We start from the raw sequence: 15035 nt of genomic DNA, 5'->3' as shown, positions 1-15035 counted from the left end.
TGATGATGGGGAGAACGGCGGTGGAGATGACGCCGAGAGAAACTTTGTTGCAGCTTTTGTACTTAGTTTTTTTGTTCTTTTGTTGTTTATTTTCATCGTTTTTAGGGCCCGTTTTGGCCTTTTATAAGGAGCGGCTGTTGCGCACATACATTTGAATAAAATAGTTGTTTCGCCTTTGTTTGCATATCTTTTGGCTTTCTTTCTCCTCTCCCATTTTTTTTTCTTTCTTGGGAAAAAGATCTTAGGATTTCTCCGTGATGAGTCCCTAATTCTTTAATTGGGAATTTGAATGAGGGCGGATCTAGTTTGCTTGATCCGAGCATGGTTGGATCTCATTGTGTGAGTCCGAATGAATTCACTTTGGATCTGCAAGTTCGGGCGAGATTGACTTCTGATTTGCCAACTTGGGCGGAATCAACCTTGATTTGTATATTCGAACTAGGTCGAATTCAGACTTGCCAACTTGGGCGAAGTCAGTATTGACTTGTATATTCGAACGAGGTCGAATTTAGACTTTCCAACTTGGGCGAAGTCAGTGTTGACTTGTATATTCGAGCAAGGTCAAACTTGGAGTTGCCAACTTGGGTGAAGTCAATTTTGACTTATATATTCGAGCGAGGTCGAAGTTGGAGATGCCAACTTGGCCGAAGTCAATTTTGACTTATATATTCGAGCGAGGTCGAACTTGGAGATGCCAACTTGGGCGAAGCCAATTTTGACTTTTATATTTGAGCGAGGTCGAACTTAGAGATGCCAACTTGGGCGAACTCAATTTTGACTTATATATTCGAGCCAGGTCGAACATGGAGATGCCAACTTGGGCGAAGTCAATTTTGACTTTTATATTCGAGCGAGGTCGAACTTTCCTTTCAATTGGCGATGATCGATGGTCGTAAGGGTGTTAAATCGAGCGAAATCGAATTGTAACTCACTTGGAGATGGCCATAGGGGTGTCAATTCGAGCAAGATCGAATCGTAACCCATTGCGAGTTAGAGCAGAGTCGAATTTTATTTTCTTGGAGATGAGCGGGTTTGGAGGGATGGTGAGATTTGTCCATTGCATTACTTTTATTGGAGAATGTTACTCGTTACCACATTGTTTGCGCGTGCATCGGGGTGAGTCCCGTTTGCTTAATTTTACTTTTGTTGGAGAGTATTGTGCGTCGTTCATAGTTTGTATGTGTCGGTGGAGTCCCAGTTTATCTGGTCCCTTCGTTGTTCGGCCTGGAAAGGCCGTTGGTGAGACAGGCGATGAACTTATTGTTCGGGTTACTAGGCACTAAACTTTTCGAGCCTATGCTTTGCCGGTTGGGGAGACTGTACGTTTCATGGACTCGTTGCTCAGTCCCTGGTTCCGGAGATTGTTTCTTAATAATGTCGACCCGTTCTGAGCTGTTTCTGTTATTTGCAATGCGGTATGGCGCAGAGGGCTTCTCTCGGTCATTGCTTGCGAGATGGTATGGTACGGAACATTTTCCTGGTGTGTTGGGTAGCGTTCGTTCCTTATTTGCGTACCTGTGAGAATGCTCGCATTCCTGTTCTGAGCCAAAAAGAGAGTATAATAGGTTAAATCCAAATGAAATTTTCTGTTACATTGGCCTGGTAAGTCGGTGAAGGGGGAATGACGTTGTAGGATTACTTGCTTCGCCCCGTGCTCAAATGGCGGTTTCAGATTTGGCAGCCATGTTTGGATTTGTCGTTAGTTGCGTCTAGGATTATCGTAGGCTGAACTTTGCCCGTTGAGATCTCGAGACCGAGTCCCGATCCGATCCCTTCCGATATGCACAAACAATAAGGGAAACATGTTATGCTTTGTTCATAAATCACAGAGTGCGTATGGGTACGAGAACAATGCAAGATACGCCCATTTTTTCGAAAAATCGCATAGTTGACTATCGTCCCTTCCTAAGAGGTGGGAGTTCAGGCCGGTATATAAAGTAAATACGTTAAATAGGATTGCGGTCATGCTAAGTGCGTGGTGACCGTGATTTTACTTTGAACATGCATATGACGTGCCAAACACATCGCTACAGATGAGGCATGGGTTTTGCATAAGCATCAGACATAATTTCGATTTCATGTAGAGATCCGGCCCAGATTGGTTTGGTTATCTCAAAAGCTTATCTATCACTTTTTCGAGTTGGTATTTATACCGAGATGGTGAGGCTATGACAGTCTAGAAGTGATACTGGGCTGGTTTTAGATCTAAAGAAAGCTAAAAATTTGGCTAAGAAATCCCCACAGATGGCGCCAAATTGTTTGACCAAAAAGTGTTAAGCTTTTTGCTAAACTAATTAATGAAGAAAATGGAGGATAAATTTTGGCCAAGAATAATTAACTCTAGATCTAAGCACATTGAATACGAGAATCGAATATAACCGAGCTTATAACTCTTTTTGAGATTATAAAAAGACATCAAACATAAACGATAAGCTTACATCTTTGACGTATTGTTCTGTAGTGTAAGAGCAAAGAAGGAAAAGAATGAATGCCATTGATAGCTATGAGATATGTCTTTATTGATTCAGCAATGACGATTACAAAGATTTACAACCAAGATCTAGACTTTCGCTTTATTGTTGTAGGAGATCTTCTTCTATTCTTCTGTCCCTCCTACTTGTGGGAGGGAAGCCCCTTTTTTCCTCTTCTTCCCTCCTATATATATTATACATATTCCCTTTTGTTCAACGGTCTTTAGCCAGAATACCTAATCTCTCGATTATACTTTTCATCGCTCCCCTTAAGTATTACGATATACATTTTGCCGTACAAGCTTTCTGATAGCTCGATCTCGATAGTGGCCGAGATACTAATCGTTATTACGCCTTGTGGTACGACCATGGCTTAGTCGACCCCTTATCATTCCTTTTAGCGCTAATCCACGTGTGGTCAGATTTTGACTCATACATACCTCTTTTGAATCCTTTTGTGCATAATCGTTGTTGGCAACTTTATTCTTTATTTTAGTTGATACTACCAGAAACGGATTCAGAATTTTAATTTTATGAGTTTAATATTTAAGATTTTTACCATTGAACATATTACATCTTTAAATTTATGTGTTCGTACCTTCTATTTGTTGCTATTTTGGTAGATTCTTATATATAAGTTTATGCATTATGCCAAAATTATTGGGTTCAGATAAATTAGATATCTAAAGGCTACATCTGCACCTAGATGCGATATGTATATTTTTTTTGTAGCTACTTTAAGGGTGGTCAGCATGAATAAGTTTCTGCGACGAAATAATTCTTTTCTATAATGGTGATAAATGCATGAGCACATGAGCTGAGTCTTAATTGGCGATAATACAAATATGGGTTGAAGTTCTACAAATACTTTGATCCTACAAAGTAAATTAAAAGTTAGATTAAAAAGAGAGTACAAATTAACTTGGAATTGATAAAGAAATTAGGATATAAGTACTACTTCTCTTTAGCTACCCCAGATAAGAATTTGTAGTCTTCTTTTACTTTTCTTTTTCACTTCAAACAAAATGTGGATTTGAAAGAGTCGGTAAAAGGCTTATCGGATATGGGAAGAAAGACTTCGGTCTATCCAATTCAAGTTCAAGATTTATGCAATTAAAGAGCTACATTTTGCAGGATTCTTTTCCAACAATATCTAATTGAATTCAAGACAAATCATTACAAATACAAGAGTGACAGCAAATTGTAAGAACCAGAATACTGTTCAGGTGAATTAAAGAGTGTATTGGTGATGAATTAAATAATTTAAATAGAAGGAACCATGGTTGGTAGCACACATGTTTTTAATGCAAATATATGAAGTAAGGAGTTTTTAATGTTTTCCATATTACTGTATCAAGTGAAAATATTTCTTCTAATAGGAGTAGTAACATTTCAGCTAAATAATCCTTTGACAATAAGTTTTGCTCAAAAATAGTTTTGACTGACTTTAGGCAAAGAGAGAAAAATCATATTGTCGAGTAAATTACTCAATTTACTCTTCAACCTAGAGGGTATTAGCGGCCGTTTTCAGCATTATTTTTCTCCCACAAGCACGTTCTTATGCTTTACTCACTTGTTTGTCACCGAAAACACACAACTTATTTTTTTTTGTTCGACTAGCATGTGTTAAATGTGAGACCTAGACCCTCACGAGTTTAAAACGCAAGGCTTATTAACTTATATACTCAACATCTCTCTTGTGTTTTGTCGATGTGGGACTCTGTATAAAGTCGGGGTGTGACAACTTAAAATTATAATGGAAGGTAATTTTAAAACGTTTAAACAATAATGCTAAAGAGTAAAAGGGGCGCTGTAACAGTGAAACGCACAATGGAAAGAAGAGTGGATTAGATAGTATATTATGAGGCTGGGGTTTGCCTAGCAATTTCCCCCCTACCGACAGTGACAATTATACATCATAACTTTTTTCTACATAGCTACTATATATATATTACCCCACAAGGACAAAGCTCATGAATGAATGGTCAGGAAAGAGAGAGGGAGCAATGACCCTTTGGGCCTGGGGAAGCAGGCATGTGTATCAGTGGGGGACACTCTTCACTACTACTATATCATAACAAACTTCCCCCTGTGAATTATTGTGCTGAATGACATATCAATGAAAAAGAAGATTATTTCAAGAAAGCCAAATATTTTAATAGTAAGTGCTAGCTTCCCCTAACACCTACTTTGTTATTTCTCCTTTTTTTACTTTAGTATCATCATCCCATGCACTAAACTCTTGTTATATCGGGATCTAGGAAAGTACCAAATCACAAATATTTATTATTCGCAATCTTATTCTATATTTTTGCAAGAAGTCATCGATTTCACAGTTCGAACTCATAACCTACTCGTCAGCGCCTTTACCCATTACGCCAAATCCCTTCCTCCTTTTTTCACTGTTGAACCTTTTTTTTTTTAATAAAAGGATTGGTAGTTTCTCTAGTACTGTATAACTTAAAAATGTAATCTGCAGCCAAAAGGGTCCACTTGGAAGTCACAAGACATGTTTTCAAGCCCTTTTAAACCTCAATTTAAGTACAAGAATTTTTAGTTGTTCTAGTTTTATACATATTGTAGCTTCTTCTTCTTCTTCCTCTGTTGTTGAAACATGCCTAAACCTGGTCCAAGACCCTATGAATGTGTTAGAAAAGCTTGGCATAGTGATAGACACCAACCCATCAGAGGTTCCCTTATTCAAGAAATTTTCAGGTATTTTTTTTTCCTTTCCAATCATTTTAATACATTTTCAAAACCATGAGAAGTTGTTTTTATGATTGCTTATGTCTGTTGAGAGTAGGATTGTGAATGAGATACATGGCTCAGCAACTAAGAAGAATAAGGAATGGCAAGAGAAGCTCCCTATAGTTGTCTTGAGAGCTGAGGAAATTTTGTATTCCAAGGCCAATTCTGAGGTTGAGGGTCTAATGCTTTTACCAATTTCCCCTTTTTTTTTAACTATCTATTTGTGTTTTATTCTTACCAATTCTTGTTTGCATAGGCTGAATATATGGATCTTAAAACTCTTTGGGATAGATTGAGTGATGCAATTGACACTGTTATTAGAAGAGATGATAGTACTGAATCAGAATCTAGAGACCTCTTACAACCTTGCATTGAAGGTACCCCTCAATCTGCCTTTCCTCTTTTTTTGTTAGTCATATGCCAATGTTGATTTTCAGTTTGCAATGTGACACGTCTGAAAGGTAGCCTTGGCGTAACTGGTAAAGTTGTTGCCATGTGACCGCGAGCCGTGGAAACAACCTCTTGCAGAAATGCAAGTAAGACTGCGTGCGATAGACCCTTGTGGTCCGGCTCTTCCCCGGACCCGCGCATAGCGATAGCTTAGTACACCGGGCTGCCCTTTTTTAACGTGACAGCATCTCCATTCTAACTTTTCAAGTTCTGTAATTTGTGCATACTCTCTTTAGAAGTTGGGATTATGGTTCTTGATATAATTGTTTAGTTATGGTTTTGCATAGTGGATGATTTGATTGAAACATATTTTTTGTTGCATGATTGATTAGCTGCTTTGCATTTGGGTTGCTCTCCAAAAAGGTCATCAAGAAGCCAAAGGAACAGTTCTCCAAGATATTATCTAAGCCCTTTAACTCCAGAGTCTAATTCTGGAAATTCCCATGACAGAATTAGAGGAAATCCTATTCCTAGTAGTCCATTTGTCTCCAAAGATCATAAATTTTTATCGGCTACAGTCAAAAATCCAAACCCTTCTAGCTCAGAAGCTAACAAAATGTTTCCTTTCTCAACTCTGAAATTTCCTCCATCTGTTGGTATACAAACTTTGCCAATGCAGACTGCTCGTGCCTCACCTAATTCTTGCTCTATGTATCCTTTGTATTACGGTTCTCAATTTGAACCTTCTGGTAACAAATTTGGCTCTAGACGTGATCCCGATTCAAATGCTATGCTTGTGGATGAGAACAAGAAGTTTGCTCCAAGAAATCCTCGGTCAAGTAACTTAAACGCTTCAAAAGTAGCTTCTCGGGCAGATTGTGAAGATGTAATTGGGTGTGACTTATCGCTGCGTTTGGGTTCTTTTGTGGTTCCGTGCACTAGTGTTGACAACACTTTGCCTGAGGAGAACAAAGGTGGTGATATATGCAACTTGAATGATCTAACTCCACAATTCAACAGAGGTTTGTCTTTCTTCTTAAAGGAAAATGCTGATAAAAATCAGCTTGAATCATCTTCAAGAAAAACGAGTTCCAATGGCAAAAATACGAAAATAGCATCAGTTTTGGAAAAGCGAAAACTCGTTGAGGATCAGCAGATTTATTGGCCGGTGAAGCTCCCGTTTAACAAGTTCAGGTCATAGGTTATTAACTTTAGTTTCAGTAGTTACTTTGACAAATTTTGGAATAGGAAAGTGATAGTCTGTGTCTTGTAGTCTCCTAGCTGTAGTTTTGTATTTGCTTTGATGAGGTTTGTTTGTAACTTTGTATGCTGCAAACTGCTCCTTTTTGAAGTGTTTAAATTCAATGAGTTCCAAATCCTTGAAGAAAAATCCAGTGGTACTTTCTTTGTCCACTTGACTTTTACATTCAAGATCCACCGACCTACCAAAAAAGGGTAGCCCGGTGTATTAAGCTCCCGCTATGCGCGTGGGAAAGGCTGGACCACAAGAGTTTTGTTGTACGCAGCCTTACCCTGCATTTCTGCAAGAAGCTGTTTCAACGGCTCGAACCCGTGACCTCTTGGTCACATGACATCAGTTTTACTAGTTACGCCAAGGCTTCCTTCACACGATCCATGGCCATAATGGTCCAAAAATTAGACCACACTAAAGACTGTGGCAGTAATAACGTGGTGGGAGTAAGGATGAAGTGATTGATTAAGAAGGTCGTGTTGCTTTTGAAGTGAAATGAAGGGTCTTTTTCAGAAAAGTGCCACTTTTGAAGTGTTGATATCAATGAATTCCAAATCCATGTAGAAAGATCAAGTGCTACTTTCTTTGTGAACAAGGCTGTTTCTCTGCTCTTAATCTTCATTTGGTATATCTGTACTTTTAAAGAGAGGTGGGGGCTGGGAAGGAGGCATCTGCTTGTGATTCTTGCATAAACCCCACTTGGATTGTACATTCAAGATCCATCAACAAAGCCAAATGGTCCCAAAAGAAAAAGATAAGACCACACTATACATACACTGTAGAAGTAATGAAGTAGGGTGTAAGGGGATGAAATTATGGACAGGGACTTTGTTGCTTTCCAACTGAAGTGAAGGATCATTTCACAAGATCTGGTTACTGAAATGGGGATAACTGGACCCCCTTCTACTAGTATTTTCTTTATGTACACCCTATGTTTACACGAAACCAATTAGTGCAAAACATAGTGTAAGCATTTATTAGGTTAAGTGATGTACTTTCATTTTAGTTATTTACTAGTAAGGTTAAATTGCTAGATTACGTGTTAACACATAGTGTAAGGGGTCATTTTTGTTGGGAAACAAGTTATCCCAGGATTAATTATCTCGGGATTAGTTATCCCATAAAAATAACACTATAATCCTGGGATTAGTTATTTTTATCCCAACCAAATGTGGGATAAACTCGTTTCAAATTTAATTTCGGGATTAACTATCATTTATCCGTCTTACCAAACGAGTCTTTAAGTATTTATCTTTCTCTTTTTCTTGTGTGTGTGTGTTTTCTTTTTCTGAAAAACCCAAGTGCTGGAAATGATGTTAGTGAAAGGACTGCGGTTTTGCACATGACCTATATTTTCTTTTTACTTCTATTGCATGAGTTGAGTGAGCGATTTTCACACTTTATACACCATGATTGTATATCTGATGCTTTCTTGATTCGAAAGCCACTATGACACAGGCAGATTTTTGACGATCTTTTTTCAAGAAAAAAGGGCCGTTTAGTGGTGACATGAGTCATAGAGTACATTGATATAAAAGTTTTGTACATAAAGTTAACATTTATTCAAATGCATTTACCATCATAATTAATAATTTCATTTATTGAAAGAAATTTCTGTCCAAATGAGGTTTCTATTCTGCCTAAACTTAGAGATAGATATTACGGATATTGAGCTTGGCATGTGCATGCTACAAATCTTTTCAATACCATTATTTTGTATATAGATCCATGATCTATAACATTTTATAGAGATGAGTTTAAGTTATATACGCTGATAACGTGAAAAACTTTTATAGTATTAGTGCAATTAATCGTTTATATCAATTTATTACTTTTTTTTCCAGGTTATCGTATCATTCTTGATTCAAACAAAAGTGAGATTAACATTAAATAAGGGGAGCCTTGGAGGCTGGAGCAATGGTAAAGTTGTCTTTGAGTCACCTATAGATTACATATTCGAGTTGGGAATTATGCTTGCCTCAGGATAGGCTGTCTATGTCTGCGGCATTTCCTAGACCCTACTTAAATGCGTAATGTTTTGTGCACTTGACTGTCCTTTCTTGATATTTGATATTAACATGAATGAATGTTGATAATGTTTGTCCTTCTAAGTGGCAACAGTAAACAAACGCTTGCCTCTAAACCACCCTCAAATAGGGCCAGTAATTCATGAAAAAACTGAACAACCATTATCTACTGGTTTCAGCAGGGAAGATTGTCTGCTCCAGTACCTAACAAAGCAGTCAGAGAAAGAAATGTCAAAAAAAATGTCTTGAATTTAGGGGTCCTACCTGTCTAGTTATCTTTCTTGTATTTTCTTAGAAGGATGAGTACACTAATGGAAAAAGAAGAATACAAACATTACTGAAATTAGTCTCCTCGCTTATAGTGAAAGTCGTTTTTAACAACCATTCCAACTTTTACTTCATATGACTTCTTGTAGCTAATCTTAATACTAAAAAGACTTCGTATTAAAGGAGAGGCAGCGCTTCCATCTTAAATGGGCCTAAGCAGCGCAATTGTTAAACAAAAAAACAGAGAAAAAGTTGGGCACGTTAGGATTCAAACTTTATGGGATCAACGGTTGATTATCAACCTTTAAGGTTCTCAACGCTAAACCCATTTTATTTTTAAAATATAGGTTCATATCTATTATTTTATTATAATTTAGTGATATTTATACATATATTTATGCTCCACATTGAAAGTATGGGGTTCGGATGAACCTATTACCGCAACATTGCATCCGCCCCTGAATCTTACTGTGGTTGCATCTGCCTTTTAATTTCCTAAAATGGTTACTGCTATGTTGTATCATCTGTGAAATCAGATCTTCTGTTGGTTAAATTAATGGATCTTCCGATTGGAAATTATAACAAAAAAATGCATAGTTTGTTAGAAGGTCTGATTCTTCGAATGATATAATGGAGTAATCAACCTCAAGTGAATATATACATCTTCAATTAGGAAAGTTTACAACGACACTTTCCGTTTACATGAATTTTATGTACAGATAAATCACCTGCCAATCTGATATTTTTCTTCTCTGAAGTTTTAATTGAGAATACACCAACTGAAGAAATGTCATCTTCTATTAAATCCATTAAGCAGAAGTTTGAAGCAAGTGCATGAGTTAAAGTTCCCTCCCTGTAATGGATCAAAGAGAGCTGCAGGTATTAAGATTTGATGATCAAAAACAAAAGAAGTACATCAAAGATAACCGTATAATTAACTTCTGTGATCATCTAAATGCTTGTTACTTTTGGCCAGCTCAGTACACAAGGTCCGTAGAAGGGCCGCACCCCAAGGGGTGTTAATGTAACATATCCTTATCCAAGCATTAATGGTTGCTTTCAAGGCTCAAATCCGTGACCTATAGGTCATACGAAGACAACTTTGTCATTACTCCAAGGCTCTCCTTCAAATAATTTGGCTAAAATGATAGATTTGTGGAAACATATGGCTCATTCTTTGGGTTCTTGATTGAGTTCCGGAGAACCAAACTTGCAATACGTAGCTGTCCTCATATCCTAGTATTATGCTTAATATTTTCTCTCAAATGAAGTAGCAATGTATCACATTATTTTAGATAAACAATAACATTTGCACGAGAGGGCTTATTATAGTAGAGCATGGTGGCGAAACCAGGAATTTTCTCAGGGATGTTCAAATTTTAAAGAAGTAAAAAAATTCTTCGACAAAGAGCGTTCAATATATATTATATATCTATAAAACATAATGTTTTACTTATATACTTAGTGTAATTTTCCGATGAAAGGTGGTCGGTTAACCACCCTTTCGGACATGTGGCTTTGCCCCTGGTAGAGCATTAATTAACACCACTTAGCTCTAATAAGTCATGCGAAGATTAAAGCTAATTTTTCCATAAAGGTAGTTATTACGCATGTCCAAGTGATGGGATTTGAGAAATTGGTCCAAGCAAAAACCTTTCTTTAAGATTCAGTTAGAAGCCAAGTTCCACGGCGACAGTAAACTGCATCAGAAGATCCCTAATCTACTTTTCTTTGGTTCCACCCGGTGTTTAGTATCCGGGACTTGATTAAATCCATATTCACGCCGGAAACTCCCATATTAGGGGTCAAGCGCTCTCTAATAAAGGCGGCTCCATATCCAGAACTCGAGCCTGAGGCCTCTGGTCAAGGATGAGATCCCTAATCTAATGATGCAACAAAGCTTAGGATGACAAAATGTATGTTTTAACTCCGCCAAAATAAAAGCTCAGATGGTAGTACCTTCAAAAAACATTATGAGCCTCTTGTGCCAATCAAACTGACTTCAATTAGAAATACAGCCGATCCTGAAGTTCTTACACCAGAAAATGCCTGTTACATATTGCAAGCTCAATAATAGATTCTTATGTAGCAATTAAAGAATCAAAATACACAAAACATGGGGTGAGTTTGAACATTCTGACAATAATTTAAGTTGGTCATTAGTGACAGGGAACTTTGCAGCTGCATTCTTTTGATGTATTTACATAATCCAAGAATGCTTGCTTAGAAAAATATTACTATAAGAAAGGAAAAATGAACATTCACTTACATATTTTAGTCTTAGTAAAGACCAAGAATCTTCCACCAACCAGCTCCTACTAATCCCCATATGACAATATTAATAAGAGCAAATATAATGCCCAATTTGAAGACATCACGTAGTTCCACATAACCAGCTGTCAAAGAAGAGCAATGAAATGAGATTAGTTCAACTTCCTCAAAATTAAACTTTTCGAATGCATCTAGCTTTATGTTTTTCCCCTCTTCTACCCATACACGTACCCCGCATAAGAGTTAAATTTTTGGCTAATGCGGGTTGGGTTGATTTTAAGCGGGTTAAAATGGATTGAGTAAATAAATGAACGGACAATGATCTGCCCAAAAATTACTTGGGCTGAGATGGATGAGGTCAAGATGGGTTAAAATTTGGGTCATAGTCCAACTCGCCCAACTCTTACCAAACTTTAATTAATGGGTGTTGTTTTCTTATTAATTGTTTAAGCACCAAATAAGACTCTTTTCTTTTGTTATGGTCATATTTAACATATCAAACAAAAAAGAATTACTTTAGAGATATTTTAGCAAAGTTGCTCATGAATCAATTAGGACAAAAAATTTACCCAACTTTAGATGGGCTACAAGATAGGCTAAGTTCAATAATGGGCGGGTCAATGTGTGGCCCAACCTTGAACGGCTTGGGCGGGTTGAATGAGTTTGGGCTTAAATTACCACCCCTGTGGTAGGGGCCTACCTAATACTGCATGAGTTAACAAAATTACCTCCATAGTATACTGCAGCTTGACCACTGCTGTAATGTGTCAATGCACCAAAAAGGTTAGTGTTGTATCCCAAAGCCAATGCAGCAAAGAGAGCAGGAACTTTTGATGCCAAACACATTCCAAGAAATGCAGAGTACAAAGCTGCAACATGAGCAGTTTGACTAGCAAACAAGTAGTGAATAAAGAAATATGCTGATTGAAGGACACAAAATGCCCCAAACCAATGTAGGGATAGAGATTTGAGGAAGTTAGCCACAGCATTTGACATCCAGGCAACAACTCCCAGAGTAGTTAATTGTGTTGCCATCCCTATTAGTACACCAAACCAAGCTAAGGTATCCCATGCTGATTTTTCACTTAAGCAATCATCCCAATCAAGTATTCCAAACGCCAAAAGTAGTGATAATCCCAGCATTGCCGTGATAACACTTGCTAGTCCAAGAGCCTCCCTGTATTATATATAACAGTTGATGAAATAGAGAAGTAGAGAAAAGAAAAGATTGCAACACTTAGATAACCAGAAATTGAGATGAGTCCGACTCTAATATCATTTTTAAAAAATGGATATTGCGCTTAACTCAACCAAAAAGTTAGCTCATAAGCAGTGTCAGAGTCAGCTTATAGCAAGGGGCATTGACACCCAGCGGCGGAGCTAGGGAGCGGAAGGTGGTTCACCCGAACCTTCTTCGCGGGAAAATTACACTGCTTATATAAGGTAAAAAAAATATATGTATATATATATATGTTGAATCCCCTTGACTTCTCCGTATGTTTAATTTTTTTTATTTTTTGAACCCCTAGATAAATTTCCCGGTTCCGCCGCTATTGACACCGCTTCCTAGGAAAAAATATACGGTGTAGGTAGGAATTTTTTTTATATAGCATATATACTATATATTGACTCTCCTTAATTTTTTGGTGTGTTTATATATTTTGACACCCCTAAAAATCCAGGTTAACAGTAGACAACAAAAAGGAAGAATGAAATCAGGAGGAAAAAGTTGATATACCCAGAAATCCATAGTGCTACGGTTACAAGCATGACTATCATCATCACCCACTGATCACTTTTGATAGGACCCATCTGATCCAGCCTCCTTCTAGCCATTAATGGAGCATCTGGTGTGTCCTTCATTTCTGGAGGGAAAATCTTGTATAGAATAACTGGAGTTGCTAAAAGAGATACAAGTGCAGGTATACATGAGAGCTTGAACCAAGTGAGCCATTTACTTGATATTTTTACTCCTAACCCCTCTGCTAATTTCACACACAACAGGTTTTGTGCAGCAGCTGTTAGGAACAGGGCACTTGAGCTACTAGAACACTGTAATAGTACACCACAAAATAAATACTTGGCATAAAAGACAGAAAATCCAACATCTGATGTATAAACAGAAATAACACACAAACATGTAATATACAGATATACTTCAACAACAATAAACAAGGGGTGGCAATTTGAGCCCAAACCCATTAAGTACAGGTTAGGTCGGTCGTTGACCCGCCCATTTGTTGAACTCAGTTCATCTTGACCCAACTCATCTCAACCCATCTAAAGTTGATTCATGAGGATTCAATGACCCTTCCATTTATCGACTCAACCCATTATGACCGGCTCAAAGTTAGCTAAATCTGTCCATTTGACACCCCCACAATAAACTAATAGCATTTCCTGAAATATATATGGAGCAATAACCTATTATAACTAGTTAAATTGCACTAAAAGGGTAAAGCAATTTTATAAGTTAAATATAAATTAAACATACTAGGAAGTGAATAACCCCAGACTCATTTCACTGGATTGCGATTGATGTTGTATACTAGGGAGTGAATAAATGGTAACCTGCAACTGAGATTGAACAAGATAAGCACCAAGCTTCTTAGCAGAATCATCCTTTGGGTGACTATCAGCAGTGACAGCCAATGACTTAATAATGGGCAAGAAGATCCCACCAGCCCTTGCAGTTGTACTTGGAATAGCCGGAGATATTGTCGCCTCACTCAAAGCCAAACCATAAGACAAACCCAAAGTATTTTTTCCAAGCCAACTCACAAAACACAAAGCAACTCTATCACCAAGTCCAGTTTTAATAAACCCTCTTGAGAAAAAGAATGATGCAACAATTAACCAAATGACTTCATTGGTGAATGCAGCAAATGCTGCAGCGAATGTTAAGGTTTTCGTGACGACGGTGAGCGTGAGGCAAAGGAAAGCCCACGCGCCCACTGGCAGTGGGCCGAGGATTAGACCAGAGATAGTTGTAAGGAAAATGGCTAAGAGTTGCCATGCTTTAGTGGAGAGTTGGTGGGGTTTTGGTACGGCGAAGCGAAAGAGTATGCCTATTAATATGGATATGGCTAGTGGTATTGGTTTTGCACCTTTCCATGGTGGAAGTGAGATGCGACGACGGTGGCGGTTGGCGTTGGAGGTAGGGGAAGCGAGGGGAGAACTTGGAGTTGACATTAAGACTCAATTCAAAACTTTAAGGTTATGAATACAAAAATATCTCGAGATGAAAACAATGATGCACTTGCTCCGGCTATGATCCTGTGATTTGCATTCGACACCAAAATAGAAGAAAAGTTAAGAATTTAGCATGTAAAAAAGGAAAAAGTTCACATGTCGTGTTTCTTACCTTAATATACAAATTTTATTAACTCGTTGAGCGAGGCCGCCTTATGTTCTATGAAACTTTTACTATTGAATAATTCACTTTCAAGAATGCAGTGTGAATCAAAGCAAAACGGTGGTTAATTTATGGCTAATGTTATGGGTGGAGTGGCAAGTGGTGGGTGGGACGAAGAAGTTAAGTGGAAACGGAAAAGAGGGGGGAATGGGAGGTGGGGACGATAGCTTTTTGAATTACTCCTATATTGGATT

General features: G+C 37.8%; 2 protein-coding genes across 3 annotated transcripts; one reads left to right on the top strand and one right to left on the bottom strand.

Moving 5' to 3' along the window:
* The first annotated feature begins 4950 nt into the window (after positions 1-4950).
* LOC104224298 (uncharacterized) lies at positions 4951-6999 on the top strand. The gene is made up of 4 exons (XM_009775917.2): positions 4951-5186; positions 5275-5389; positions 5476-5596; positions 6002-6999. Exons 1-4 carry the CDS (start codon positions 5086-5088, stop codon positions 6808-6810), a joined length of 1146 nt encoding a protein of 381 aa, XP_009774219.1. The 5' UTR covers positions 4951-5085; the 3' UTR covers positions 6811-6999.
* A 2779-nt stretch (positions 7000-9778) lies between these two features.
* Positions 9779-15035, bottom strand: LOC104224299 (dicarboxylate transporter 2.1, chloroplastic-like). 2 transcript variants are annotated; one of them, XM_009775918.2, is made up of 7 exons: positions 14791-15035; positions 13998-14702; positions 13165-13478; positions 12155-12603; positions 11425-11551; positions 11115-11204; positions 9779-10008 (listed from the first exon to the last, which is right to left on the bottom strand). In XM_009775918.2, the coding sequence occupies exons 2-5, from the start codon at positions 14616-14618 to the stop codon at positions 11436-11438; spliced, it is 1500 nt and encodes a 499-aa protein (XP_009774220.1). In that variant the 5' UTR covers positions 14619-14702; positions 14791-15035; the 3' UTR covers positions 9779-10008; positions 11115-11204; positions 11425-11435. The 2 variants fall into 2 exon arrangements, with proteins under 2 accessions (XP_009774220.1, XP_009774221.1); XM_009775919.2 differs by lacking the exon at positions 9779-10008 and adding an exon at positions 10016-11038.

The sequence above is a fragment of the Nicotiana sylvestris genome, chromosome 8 (genome assembly GCF_000393655.2).
Source record: "Nicotiana sylvestris chromosome 8, ASM39365v2, whole genome shotgun sequence".
Classification (NCBI taxonomy): domain Eukaryota; kingdom Viridiplantae; phylum Streptophyta; class Magnoliopsida; order Solanales; family Solanaceae; genus Nicotiana; species Nicotiana sylvestris.
Note: the sequence above shows the minus strand (reverse complement) of the source record. Positions and strands in the feature narration are given on the sequence as shown.